General features: G+C 42.9%; 2 protein-coding genes across 20 annotated transcripts in view; one reads left to right on the top strand and one right to left on the bottom strand.

Moving 5' to 3' along the window:
- Positions 1-11184, top strand: part of LNX1 (ligand of numb-protein X 1) — a 126119-nt gene extending 114935 nt beyond the window's left edge. For all 7 annotated transcript variants that reach the window (XM_088659373.1, XM_088659379.1, XM_035112090.3 and 4 more), the window contains 2 exons: positions 9412-9570; positions 10809-11184. In XM_088659373.1, coding sequence (XP_088515499.1) covers positions 9412-9570; positions 10809-10944 — 295 coding nt within the window. In that variant the 3' untranslated portion in view covers positions 10945-11184. The remainder of the gene's footprint in view (positions 1-9411; positions 9571-10808) is intronic.
- Positions 11185-12058: 874 nt separating this feature from the next.
- Positions 12059-13026, bottom strand: part of FIP1L1 (factor interacting with PAPOLA and CPSF1) — a 34685-nt gene continuing 33717 nt past the window's right edge. For all 13 annotated transcript variants that reach the window (XM_088659428.1, XM_035112102.3, XM_088659420.1 and 10 more), the window contains one exon: positions 12059-12366. In XM_088659428.1, the coding sequence (XP_088515554.1) occupies positions 12216-12366 (151 nt within the window). In that variant the 3' untranslated portion in view covers positions 12059-12215. The remainder of the gene's footprint in view (positions 12367-13026) is intronic.

Raw genomic sequence — 13026 nt, forward strand, 5'->3', positions numbered from 1 at the left:
CCAGCAAGCCCAAGAGGCTCGGGTGTTTAGACCACAGCGCCACCCGCATCCCAAAGTCCAGTAGCATCACTCGGAGGGTCACAGATTCACTATTGATGGCTTTGGGGTGCTTACCTGGTTCTTTCCCCTGAATTGATGTATTGCATTGACACCTGAATTAATTCCAGACTTGGCATGTGTGTACACACACCACACACAGAAAGGACTGTATTTAAGGGAGCAGAAAAGATCCTGAGCAGGCCCATTTCTGAAAATGTGTCTGGCTGTCAAAGTAGCAAGGGAAACCCTGCAGAGATCGCATCTATGGTCTTAGAATACAGGATCTTGAATCCCAGACCACCCTGCGTCCTCCCAGACAGTCGCTGCAGCTTGCAGACTGCACAGACACCGTTTTAGTTATATGCCATTTTAAATTGTTTGACTTTGCCCAGATGTTCAAAAACTGTGTGCAGGCTCATGGGCTGAACATTATCCAAACCCCCTCCCCCTCAAAAAAAAGAAAGAAAAAGAAAAGAAAACATTCACCTCTCTAATGGGCCGGAAGCAGCTGTGTTGCAATTTTTAGTAAAACCACAGAGTGCGTACTTTGTCACCCACTCACGCAGCACATTTTAATGACTCCATGGGGCATAAATCATTGCAGCATTCATCTGAAATGGAATTTTAAAAACGAGACCCTTCCAGGCTGACACTGAATTAAATCTAGCCTCAAGCTAAATCTTCCCTCAAGCAGCCCATCAGTGAGAAAATGTTTAGTTATATAAGAGACTTCTTTTGCAGCTTTGCACACTCACTTTTTGTTTTAATCTCATCTTCCACTTATCAAAATATATGAAGTATCTAGGTTATGTTGTATTAGTTTATCCTCTGTCTAAATGGGAAGGTGTATCACATATACAGCAATGTGTTATTGAAAAGCATGTTGTAAAGAGCTATGGGGATTATTGGGGATTCCTCAAGTGAGAAGCTCGGTAATAGCAGACACAAATAATTGAGAGAGATATGCTCATCTTCTGTAGTGTGGAGTTGGAAGTGTCGTGGGATGTGTTCTAGATTTCCCCTTGCACAATGGTAAGGTGCAACAGGCTTGGCCAGAGTCTGCATAAACTGAATGTAGTACTCTCAGAGCCACTGGGGGTACTGTGATGGATGCTGAAGAATTCTGCAGCAGGCAAGTCGAGATTCACTAAAGAGAGAAGATTTGAAAACCACTGTGTTAGGTGATGGTGCTTCTAAAGGAGGCTTCCTTAATGTAAAAAAAATAGTGTTTATTCAAGAACTCCCTGCAAAATTTCCGAACACTCATTGCTTTGGGGACTTCCCCATTTCTTTGTGAGAACAAGGAACCACCCTAGCCCATTAAAAAATGGGGAGGAGGGGTAGAATAATGTCTGCATCATTCCATCTAAATTGCTTCCCGGAATCTGATTTGTAGGGTGGAGTTGGCACCGGGCTTTTGAGCCTAAGGATAGGCAGATCAGTCTCTTGCCAGTCCATCTCAGTTTACATATGTTTATTCATAAGCCCTGTTTCCACTTCAATCTGTGACTTAAAAACAAAACAAAACACCTCACCCCAAACAATTTTTGAATGTGTTTTCTCAAGAAAACAAACCATTTTGGAACTCTTTTTTTTTTTGGACCTGCATCACAAAAACCGAGTGAGCGCAAAAACAGAAGGATAGCTGCATCCTAGCTGACACAACAGTCTGGAGAGTGTGAATTGGGTTGCAGGGCTTAAGAGTACGGCGCAAATGAAATCCTTGAGTGTCCCTAGTTGTAGGTGGTGCCTGAGACTTCTACGCTGAAAGTCTGGTGGGCCGCTTCCAGATCACTTGGCAACCAGGAGGAGAGAAATGGACTGGGTGGGGGAGGAGAAACAGAAACGGAACAAGCGTTAAAACTGCAGGTAGAAACTGAAGGAGATGAGAGTGGAGAGAATGGGGGAGGGGGAATAGAATCGGAAGACTTCTTGATACAGCAACAGATAAAGAAGGTAACTAAAATATGATGGTGCAGAACCAACAGAGAGATTAGATTATGCCCTGGTGCAGAGAGAGACTTAATGCTATGGAGTAGAGAAGGGGCAGGGTACCATGAGCACAGAAGCCTAATGTGGCTTCTTTGACCCTCAGGGCTCTCCTCAAGGCCCACCTCCATATCTTCAAGGTCTTTTGCCTGGCTGGAGGGTGCCCTTGAACTGTACCCTTGCATTTTGTGCTGAACCCTCTGTCCTTTGAATGGCTGGACTGCAGCCTACTGTACTAAGGTCATATCTGTTTCCATGTTGGCAACTGGCCCCCAGAAAGTTACCTGCTAGAGTATATGGACCTTGGTCTGAAGAAGATTCCCAATCCTGGAGCAGAGAGAAAAGGATGAAAGGTGACCAGGGAGAGATTTAGAGAGACCTGTCATAGTACAAAGAAGTCATGGGGCACATGAGAGGAAAAACAAACAAACAACTTAACAGGATGGGTTTTTTAAAAGCCCTGAGCTGAAACTGTAACAAACATGTTTTCCTCTGGCTAGCATAGCAATGAGTCCTCTTAGGTCACTAAAAGGAGAAAAGTGGTCCTTGGGAGTTTATTTGAGCCCCTGTTCTTAGAGAGGCTGATGCAATATGCCTGGCATGCAGGGCTTCTTTTCAGCCAGAAATCACCGGCACTCAGTTCCGGCAACTCTCAGGCGGGTGCCATTGCCATTCCAAGAGAACAAGAGAGGCATTTATGGTGAGTTCCTGTACCTATTTTTCCTAGAAAAATAGCACTGTTGGCATGCACTAGCGACTAGCCAATGATCATAGAATCATAGAGTTGGAAGAGACCACAAGGGCCATCCAGTCCAACCCCCTGCCAAGCAGGAAACACCATCAAAGCATTCCTGACAGATGGCTGCCAAGCCTCTGCTTAAAGACCTCCAAAGAAGGAGACTCCACCACACTCCTTGGCAGCAAATTCCACTGTCGAATAGCTCTTACTGTCAGGAAGTTCTTCCTAATGTTTAGGTGGAATCTTCTTTCTTGTAGTTTGAATCCATTGCTCTGTGTCCGCTTCTCTGGAGCAGCAGAAAACAACCTTTCCCCTCCTCTATATGGCATCCTTTCACATATTTGAACATGGCTATCATATCACCCCTTAACCTTCCATTCCCCAGGCTAAACATGCCCAGCTCCCTAAGCCATTCCTCATAAGGCATCATTTCCAGGCCTTTGACCATTTTGGTTGCCCTTCTCTGGACACGTTCCAGCTTGTCAGTATCCTTCTTGAACTGTGGTGCCCAGAACTGGACACAGTACTCCAGGTGAGGTCTGACCAGAGCAGAATACAGTGGTACTATGATGAAATGGGGACCCAGGTGGCACTGTGGGTTAAAACCACAGAGTCTAGGGCTTGCTGATCAGAAGGTCGGTGGTTTGAATCCCTGCGACGGGGTGAGCGCCTGTTGTTTGGTCCCAGCTGCTGCCCACCTAGCAGTTCGAAAGCACATCAAAGTGCAAGTAGATAAATAGGGACCGCTCCGGCGGGAAGGTAAACGGCGTTTCCGTGTGCTGCTCTGGTTTGCCAGAAGCAGCTTTGTCATGCTGTCCACATGACCCGGAAGCTGTCTGCAGACAAACACCGGCTCCCTCGGCCTATAGAGCGAGATGAGCGCCGCAACCCCAGAGTCGGACACGACTGGACCTGATGGTCAGGGGCCCCTTTACCTTTATGATGAAATGGGCTGGTATCCCCTTTACTGCATAAGGAAGCAGCCCCCAAGAGCAGCTTTCTGTGAAATCTTAAAAGATGGGTCATTACAAATTTAATAAACAATAACTATTATTATCATTGTTTATTATTATTGGTGGGAAGGCAGGGTTCTTACGGTTTTCAACAGTTGCATGATAGACCCATTCAACATTGACTGACGGTCACTGCCCTTCTGAGATAGGGAAAGCTTCACCTGCTGAATTTCTGCTCTTCGTTCTGCTATTGAAGGCACAGGAAGATGGCAGTTAAAAGGTGTCAGCCCTGTAAATGAGGCGTGGTAACCCCCTAGCAGATTCCCTCTGTACCTCAGTGAAAAGAAATGCCATGCTTTTGCCCACAACATAGAAAACAAAGGTGTGTTGTTGTTGTTGTTTTTTTTAAAAAAAACTCTTAGTGGAAAGGATTTTTTCTATGAAAGCAGCAGTTTTCACCGGTATTCCAAGTCTGTATGCAGGCACTACCGCTTCCCCATCCTTCCCCTTCCCCCCCCCCCCATGGCCTCTTTTACTGAAGGAAAATCACCCACAATGTCAGCAGGTCTGCAAACAGGAAATTCATTGTAATCCTATCTCCAGCTGCAGCACCACTCGCAGAAAAGGGCCACAGTGTATACGAACACCAGAAGGGATTAGTATGCCAAACTGGTACATCGGCCTTCTTAAATTCAGATTATTAAAGGGGAGGGGGCAGTCAGTAGCAAGAGGCGGCTGGACACTGATTATAATCAATAGGAACAGAGGTGTGTTTCTAGCTAGTACTTTGCTTGTTTGGCCAGGCACCCAGGAGTCAAAACGCTTAACAGAGCAGGTTATCAGATACTTTAATCTTACCTAAGTGAGTTTATGCTCACCGTCTTTATTTCTCCGTACTGGACTCTCTGAGCTCAGTGCCTCACATCTGGAAGCCCTTTTTCAGGTCCTGTTACCAGAGCATGCATCACATTAATACACATTAACTCATTTCCCCCTTGTCTGAGAATGTAACCTCTCAGTACCAGAGTTCCCATTTGGAACTGGTAAGGGCAACTGCCCAGCAGTTCTTTTAAGGCAGGTCAGATGGGCCTCAAGGATATTTTCCCCAAACCTTCCTGCAGTTATCAAGCTGTCTTGAGGGACCAGGTGGGTGGGAAATATTGATCCTGAATGCAGTCTACTTTAGGCTCGTTGCTGGGAGTGCAGATGACTGAGAAATCATTTTTGTTTTTTTTGAAAAAAAGGTATTAATTGCATTTTGGAAACCGTACTTAAAGCAGCATGCGCAGCTTCTTGAAAACGGTAATAAATCACTGCAGAAATAGTAGGAGAGTTGGAGGGGGGAGAGCGAGGGAAGGGGTGAACAGGAAGGAGGAGGGGAGGCAAGAAGGGAAGAGTAGGGGGCAGTGAAGACAAAGATGAAAGAATATATTTTGGAGTGGAGAGCAAAGTTGCCATAGGCTGATATCCTATGGCCAATGAGAGTAGCCTTATTCTTCAGCAGCTGCCAAGGCAAGTGTAGTATCAATGGGAAGCCTCGCTCTTTAGGCTGTGTATACGCTTCCATTTTCCTTAAATCCAGAGCTATTGCACTGCTATTCGTGAAGCCCTGGGCACACAGGGTTAGCCACAATCCATCCTGTAGTTTATTGAGAAATGCTGCATTTTGATGTGTTTTTCCTCAAACCATCTTCCATCGGCTGTGGGAACGTAAGTTCTAGGAGGGTACCCACACCCCATCCATCTACCCGCGTGGACGCGACTTTGGAAACGCATCAAACTATACTGATGTGTACAATGCAAATGCAATTTGAAATGCAGTGCATGAATGTGCATGTTGGGGGAACAACCTCACTGCATTTTAAGCCAGTAAAAGCTACACAGCTTGGTGCAAATGGAGTTGTAGCAACTGAATTGAGGGATGGGCAGGGCGTCCTACTTCACAGCGCATAGCGTTCGAGCATTGCAAAGAAACCACTTTAGGGGTCTACTTTAAATCTTATCAGCAATAAGAGTAGCAGTAATTTGGGGGTTACTATTGTATGCATTTCCTGGATCATTCTCTCTAGTATTTATAGGTAGATAGCCACCTAAAATGAGTATTTAAGGTTATTCACATATTTTCAGAACCTGGGTTGCTTTGTTCTTTTCCTGTCTACTCTGCATTCATTAGTCCTTTGCTCCTTCCTCTCAAGTTTCCAGAAAGATAAACTTCAGTCTGTAGTTCTGACTGATGAGTTTCAGCAAGCATGTCCGTTTTGTAACAGCATTTATTTTACTCATAATACAGGGAGGGCAGGCAGTTGTTGCTCATGCACTGCCAGAGCATCTAAACGATGACTCACCAAAGACCAATTTAGAAATTCCACCTCAATGAAACGGCTGTCCTTCCGTCATGAAGCCAAGCAAAGCACGTAACCACTGCAATGGCATTTACAAGGCTGAAAAGCAAAGGGTTTTTTTGCTTTTGTTTGTTTGTTTACTACTTCTGGCTGTCTTGACTGTGACAAGCAGATCAGATGGGTGTGGGCTCTGCTTGTCTGTGTGTTGATTAATTTTGTTCCTCAATTCATTTTGGAAAGACAGCGCTAGCACCTTTTTTGCGCTCTGTTCAGTTTGGTACCAACAGAAACACATAATAAACCACAATCAACAGTTTTCATAGGGCTTTTCATACAGCCATTGCTGGTGGACAAAACCATAAGGTTCACTGCCCCAACTTCCAGCTGGTGGTAACCTCAAATATTCAGAATTAGTCAAATGCTTTGGAACGTGTGGAATTGAAAGCCCAAAAAGTTTGCAGCTAGAGATGCAGCAAGCTCATGTATTGTGGCCAGCCTCAAAAAATTACTTTGAAAACAACTGATTCTGAGCCCAGTTCCAGCCCCAACTGTCACATCATGATTCCGTTATGGCAATAGCAGTGCAACTTTCGAATATCCCTTCTGCGTTTGCCTCCCTCTGCATGGTCTTTAGGCTTCAAGGCAGATACCAGGGCAAAGAGGAGACTCCGTCTCTTGCAACAAGGAAGGGATTTGGGTACAAGGACTTTGTATCTTCTCCAGGTCAGCTTAAAAGCCAGGAGCAACTTTTAGGGTCACAAGGCTTGTCAAGCTCCATAATTCCACCTGGGGAAATAGAAACATTCCGCACAATCATAGATCCTACGTTTCGAGTTAATCCATTGTTCACCAGGGGAGATGTTTTTCAGCTCGATACCTCTCGTGTGCTGCTTGCTGTTGAGTTTTATTTACTTAGGTTTGTCTAACAAATCCTATTTTCTCCAGCATTGCATCCCAACAGTTTACAGTAGTGTTCCTTGGGAGCTTCACAAGCTAAGTAATGAAATGATCAGGTAAGTAAAAGGTCAAATGACATAAATGGCTTTAGAGACGATACTCTTCTTTAAAAAGCACTCATTTCAGGGCAGTTGCCTAATGCACTTACACATACGTTACACACACACACACACACACACACAGGAAGTCTGTTATGTTTTGTGTTTGTAAGTCTGATCTGTAACAAACCACATCTAACCCCCCCCCAAGTCCTCCCCATCTTTTAATACAGCTTGTTTCACTGGATAATCCAAGCCATCACCAGCATTTACCAACCAAGAAAAGCAGTGCTGATCAGCAAGTACCCCAGTCAATTTTCTTGTACAGCAATAAAATTTTGGTTGAGCCACCCACCTGCATCACATGGCTGTCAAATTACAAACTGGGTATTTTTTCTGGTACAGTCGTACTTTGGATCTCAAATGCCTTGGCTCCCGAACGATCCAAACCTGGAAGTGAGTGTTCAGCTTTTCCAATTATTTTTGGAAGCTGAACGTCTGACGGGGCTTCCGATTGGCTGCAGGAGCTTCCTGCAGCCAATCAGAAGATGCGCTTTGGTTTCTGAATGTTTTGGAAGTTGAACGGAATTCCAGAATTGATTCCATTCGACTTCCGAAGTACGACTGTAATTTCTTTGGCCAGAGCTGCTGCTTTAAATACTTCAGTTCTTTTCCAAACTGTAAAGCAGGGGTAGGCAACCTAAGGCCCGTGGGCCGGATGCAGCCCAATTGCTTTCTCAATCCAGCTCACCGACGGTTTGGGAATCAGCGTGTTTTTACATGAGTAGAATGTGTCCTTTTATTTAAAATTCATCTCTGGGTTATTTGTGGGGCCTGCCTGGTGTTTTTACATAAGTAGAATGTGTGCTTTTATTTAAAATGCATCTCTGGGTTATTTGTGGGGAATAGGAATTTGTTCATTTCCCCCCTCAAAATATAGTCCTGCCCACCACACACCACATGCTCTGAGGGACAGTGGACTGGCCCATGACTGAAAAAGGTTGCTGACCCCTGCTGTAAAGCTACCATAGCTGTATTCTTGAAAGCCTTGTTCAAACATGTGGTACATTTCTCCCCTGCCTTTCCATGCAACAACACAATCAACACAGTTGACAAAAAGGTCAAATCGTACACTGTACATCAGAGAAGATTCCTGATTTTGATATGTTTGGTATTGTGGAAGCTCAATATATTATCCAAAGTTTGAGCACCCAGAAAATTGCAAACTAGTATGCAAGCTAGTATTTGTTAGGTTTTTGGAATATGGCAGCTCGAGATCTGGAATTGTTCTTGGTCTCATGGTTATAGTGGATTTTATTGCTCTCTAAACCCACACACTGGTTTAGCAGTGTGGCCAAGAGCGTAACTTGTAAACCAAAAAGTGGTTCCTTCAAGCTCTGCTCTTAGTATGTTCCATATGTTCAAAATGCTTGTCTATGCAAACTCTTAAGCAGGTTGGTTTCCTCCAGAATGTTGATATGTGACTTAGTGAGTAGCTATCAATAATGGCTAAATTCTAGTAACATTTGGTCATGACCTTGGAAAGCCCTGTTAAATCTAGAGTTTTTTTGTCTTTATGAGAAATTGGATTCAGGATGCTAAAAGCCCCACACAGATGGCAAAGCAATAGAGCTAGCCTTGTGCACAAGGGCCAAGAGGCACCTGCTTTTCACATTAGCAGCCAGCTAACTGTTGCACAAACAGTGTGCCCTGTATCTTGCCAGCAGGTGAATATTTGTAGTTCCCAAGGGCCGCATCTAGCAGTACCATAAAAACCCTGAAGAACAAGCAAACAAACAAATATCCCCAAAATGGAAACATCATTTTAAAGGATTGTTTTTAAATACCTCCTCAAAATTAAAGCATATTTTTCTTAGTGCTTATAAGACAAAGATACTAAAAGGATGGTTGCTACTTTGGTGTCTGTGACTGCAAAAGGCTTTATTGGACCCAATAGCAAGAACGGGACAGGACAGGACCATGAGCTTCCAATTTGCAGAAAACCCTTCTTCAGTCAGAAAAATAAGGTGCTCTATATCACACGAAGGTCACTACCCTTATCAATCTTATAATCCAAAATGGGTTTTTAATCCAAACAGGCAGATAAGAACAGTTTCCCTGGAAAACCCCAAGAACGGAATATTTATGGGTGAAACTAAGTCTGTACAACACTGCTAAATGTGTGTGTAAAACATCCAAACTGAAACTAGAAGTTTGTGCAAACTATACCGATCTGGCATATACATTTCTTTTCAAGTCCAATATGCCCAAAAAAGGGTGAACCAGCAGAATATCATCAATAATTTTGATTTAATTGTACAACAAACCATTAAGTAGAATGATTTTTTCCCTAGGTATTTATACAGCTGCAAAGAAATTGTATTACGAAGAAATACAGCAGGAAGTCTTGGCTTCAGTATCGTGGGGGGTTATGAAGAACACAGTGGGAACAAGCCATTCTTTATCAAATCCATTGTTGGAGGGACACCAGCGTATAATGATGGAAGAATCAGGTGATGAAACCACATTGTTTAGCAGTTATTTATAAGCCAATTATTCCCATACACATTATCACAACAGTTCTGTTAACGGGGGCTGCTGGTTCATGTATCAGTTTGATGTGCAGTATTAACATACAACAGGGTTCTTAAACTTGCATGCTCTCCATGTGGGAATGTGAGGCGGGATTAGGCATATAGACTCTGTCCATCAAATCACTTCACTGCTGTTTTGTGATGGATGGATGGATCACGCAGGCAGGCCGTGTATATGTATATTGGCGTTCACACGCATACATGCCTGACCACACAGCACATTTTGTATATGGGGGAAGGTATGTGAAAGCTCAGAAATGCAGTCACAACCTCTGCAAGTATGTTTTACTCACCTAGCTTTTTGAGAATTGACCCCAAAGGTCCAATTCTATGCTGCTGAGCAACATGTCAAACCAGCACTTGGGGCTCAGGTTTACCAGGGCAAAACGCAACCCCTTAGTTTGAAAGGCTGACCAGGCACAGCAATCAAACTGCTTTCTCCTTTCATTTAGCTGCAAGTCACAAAGTACCATGTGTGGCAGTACATCTGCTTATACTGGAACAGTTAAGGCAGGGAGAAGGGCATGGTACTAATCTTAAAATACCTTCTTGTCTGCAGAGAAAGCTGAAGCCTGGAAGGAGTCATGGGATTATTAAAGATCAAAGTAGGTTTAATTTTATGCCAGTGCAGTAAAATCCATAACAGAAGATAGAGCTATAGGACAGGACACATAGAACCAGAAATGTTTTCAAAGGCAAAGTGATTCCTAAATAGGAAGAACTGAATGTTCACTTCTGAGTTCAAATTCAAAGAGGTGGGTGGTTTGCAAATTCTGATTCAATTCCATTGGTGAAATGGAGAACTTTAAGTGCAGGTGTTTGAAAATCAAAATATTAACATGAAATTAGAAAAAAATGCAGGGGTATATTTTTTTTACAGAGTATTAAAAACACTAGAAACACAGTCTGAAAGTCTTGCAGACACATGATGTTATAAAAGTCATTGCCTCTGGAAGTGTCAGACTGAAATCTGAAGCATCTGTAAAACAAGTCCATTCAGCTGGCTTTTAATGAATCATTAATTAGCAAAACCTGACTTGACTATTCTCATTTTCCATCATATCTGCTACCTTTCTGATAAAAATGAGTAGGGCAAGCTATTCCTGCCTTGGAGCTGCTGAAGTGCCACTAACCAATTTTATATTGCCTCCTTCCAGGTGTGGTGACATCCTCCTTGCAGTTAATGGTAGGAGTATCTCAGGTATGGTGCATGCCTGTTTGGCAAGAATGCTCAAAGAACTGAAGGGGAAAATTTCTCTCACCATTGTGTCCTGGCCTGGCACTTTTTTATAAAGATGTGTTGCAACTGGAGAGCGAAAAATTATCTGACACAAAATCAGCCACTTAATATGGACATTTGTTTACTCCACTTTCTGGTCAACTGTATACTTGTAAAAGAAAACATTGTGAAGTATAAATGTGCATAACACAAACAGAAAGGTCTGAAGAAAAAAATAATGTGTGGTATGTGTTAGAGAAACATGCTTTAAAGTATGGAAGTCTACTGAGATTGAAAGTTAGGGTACACATCTTTACTGCGCTATGTCTCATGTTTGTATTTTTATATCTATTCCAAGCAGCAGTAGAAACATGTTCCACCAACAGTTTATAAACAAGGAAAAACACTTTGACCCGCAATTTGAAAATATTCTGAACTCATAACTGTTGCAATACTTTTCTATTATGTTGACAGCATCTATTCAAGACACAGAAAGCAGTCTGATTGAATACATGAAATCCCACTTTGTGATCAGTATGGATCAGATCTTTTTAAATATTGTTTCCCGGTATGTAATAACTGTGTATGAAATTTCATTTTTACCATTAAAATAACTAATTTGTAAAGCCAGGTTATTTTCATTTAAAAAAGCACAAAAAATGCATTTCTTCCTAGTGGTTCTAATTCGTGGCATGAACCATGTCATCCGAGTGTTCTGCCTTATTTTACTCGGTTTTGCTCACAATCTTCTGTGATGGTCAGTTCTGAATCAACATAATAATGAAAGGAAGGAAGGAAGATGTAGCAAGCTACCAGCACAGGCAGAGAAGTAGTTGCCTGGTTTACCTGGATCAAGTAGCTGAGGGGAAAACTAGTGGAGATCAAAAAGAGCAGGAAAGCATTATATACGAAGGTACTTAGTGCTGTACAGTAGTAGCCAAGACTCAAACTTACTTTATATTCTGTATTCAAGGGTAACAGAGAACAGGTTTATGTTGTATGAAGATCTGGCTGTTGGTACAGTCACTCTCTTTACTCTTTGGGGGGGAAAACTGCATTACATCTGCACACTGCACTTTGACGGAGCTTGTGTAACAGTGCACAACCTCACTATTCAAGCACAATTCTCTGCATATACCTTATGTGTTACCTTCTTTTTTCTAGTTGCGTAGGCAAGACAAAACAATGTTTTAACATGAAAAATGCTTTTTTATTTTCAAAATTCCAAATTATGTTAACAGAACAAGATGAAGAGCAATTTTTTTAGACCCAGAAAAAATAATTAGGATTGAGAGCCATCTATTTCTGGCACTAATTTAAGCAAGTAGACAAAAACCACACATGCCTATTCCGCAGGAGTAGCATCCATGTTTTCCTGTTCCGGGGCAGGCTCGCCACCAGCCGACTCTTTCCCTTCTTTGCTCTTTTTTGATTTTTTGTGTTTGTGCCTCCTGTGGGTGTCTCCCTCTTCACTGTCATGGCGACGCCTGCTGTTACTAAGAGGGGACGAGAAAAAGAAATGAGACACAAAGCTATTAAATGGGAGTCTCAGGCTCAGTACGCCACCCTGAATGGAAGCTACTTCTTAAGCCTGTGACATCATCAAGCTAATTATTTAAGTACATGTGATGGCATCACCACATGGGCAAATTAAAACCAGAAAGGGAGTGAAGAAAAACCCGTCAGTATTAGATTCCGCCATCTGCCAACATTTACTCTGGGCGGGTTGTCTGGCACCTACAGCAGCAATGAAAATCTTTGCCATCACATAATCAAAGTAACGTTATAGGGCTAGAGTTTGCTGGTCTATGAGAACAGAGATTTTTAATGGGATTCTACATAGAAAGTACATTTAAGAGGCAGCCTTAAAATAGGTTTGCAACAATGATTTGAAGAGTTGCTCGGTGACCAAGATCAACTTCTAGTAATCTAAGCCCGCCTTTTAGTTTCCTTTCTCACACAACAGAATAAATATAACTGCAGGCTTTAATTGGTGTCATTGGTAGATCTAGGATCAATGCCTGAGATGGGTACTGTCCGGCAGCTTCCAGGACCTCAGGTTCACAAATCCCCAACTAACTGCCCCCCCCCCTCCGGAGCATGAGCAGTAGTTCGCCTTGGAAGATTTGAGCCCACTGCCATTGGTGGGGGCAGCA

The sequence above is a fragment of the Zootoca vivipara genome, chromosome Z1, assembly GCF_965207765.1.
Source record: "Zootoca vivipara chromosome Z1, rZooViv2.hap1.1, whole genome shotgun sequence".
Taxonomy (NCBI): Eukaryota; Metazoa; Chordata; class Lepidosauria; order Squamata; family Lacertidae; genus Zootoca; species Zootoca vivipara.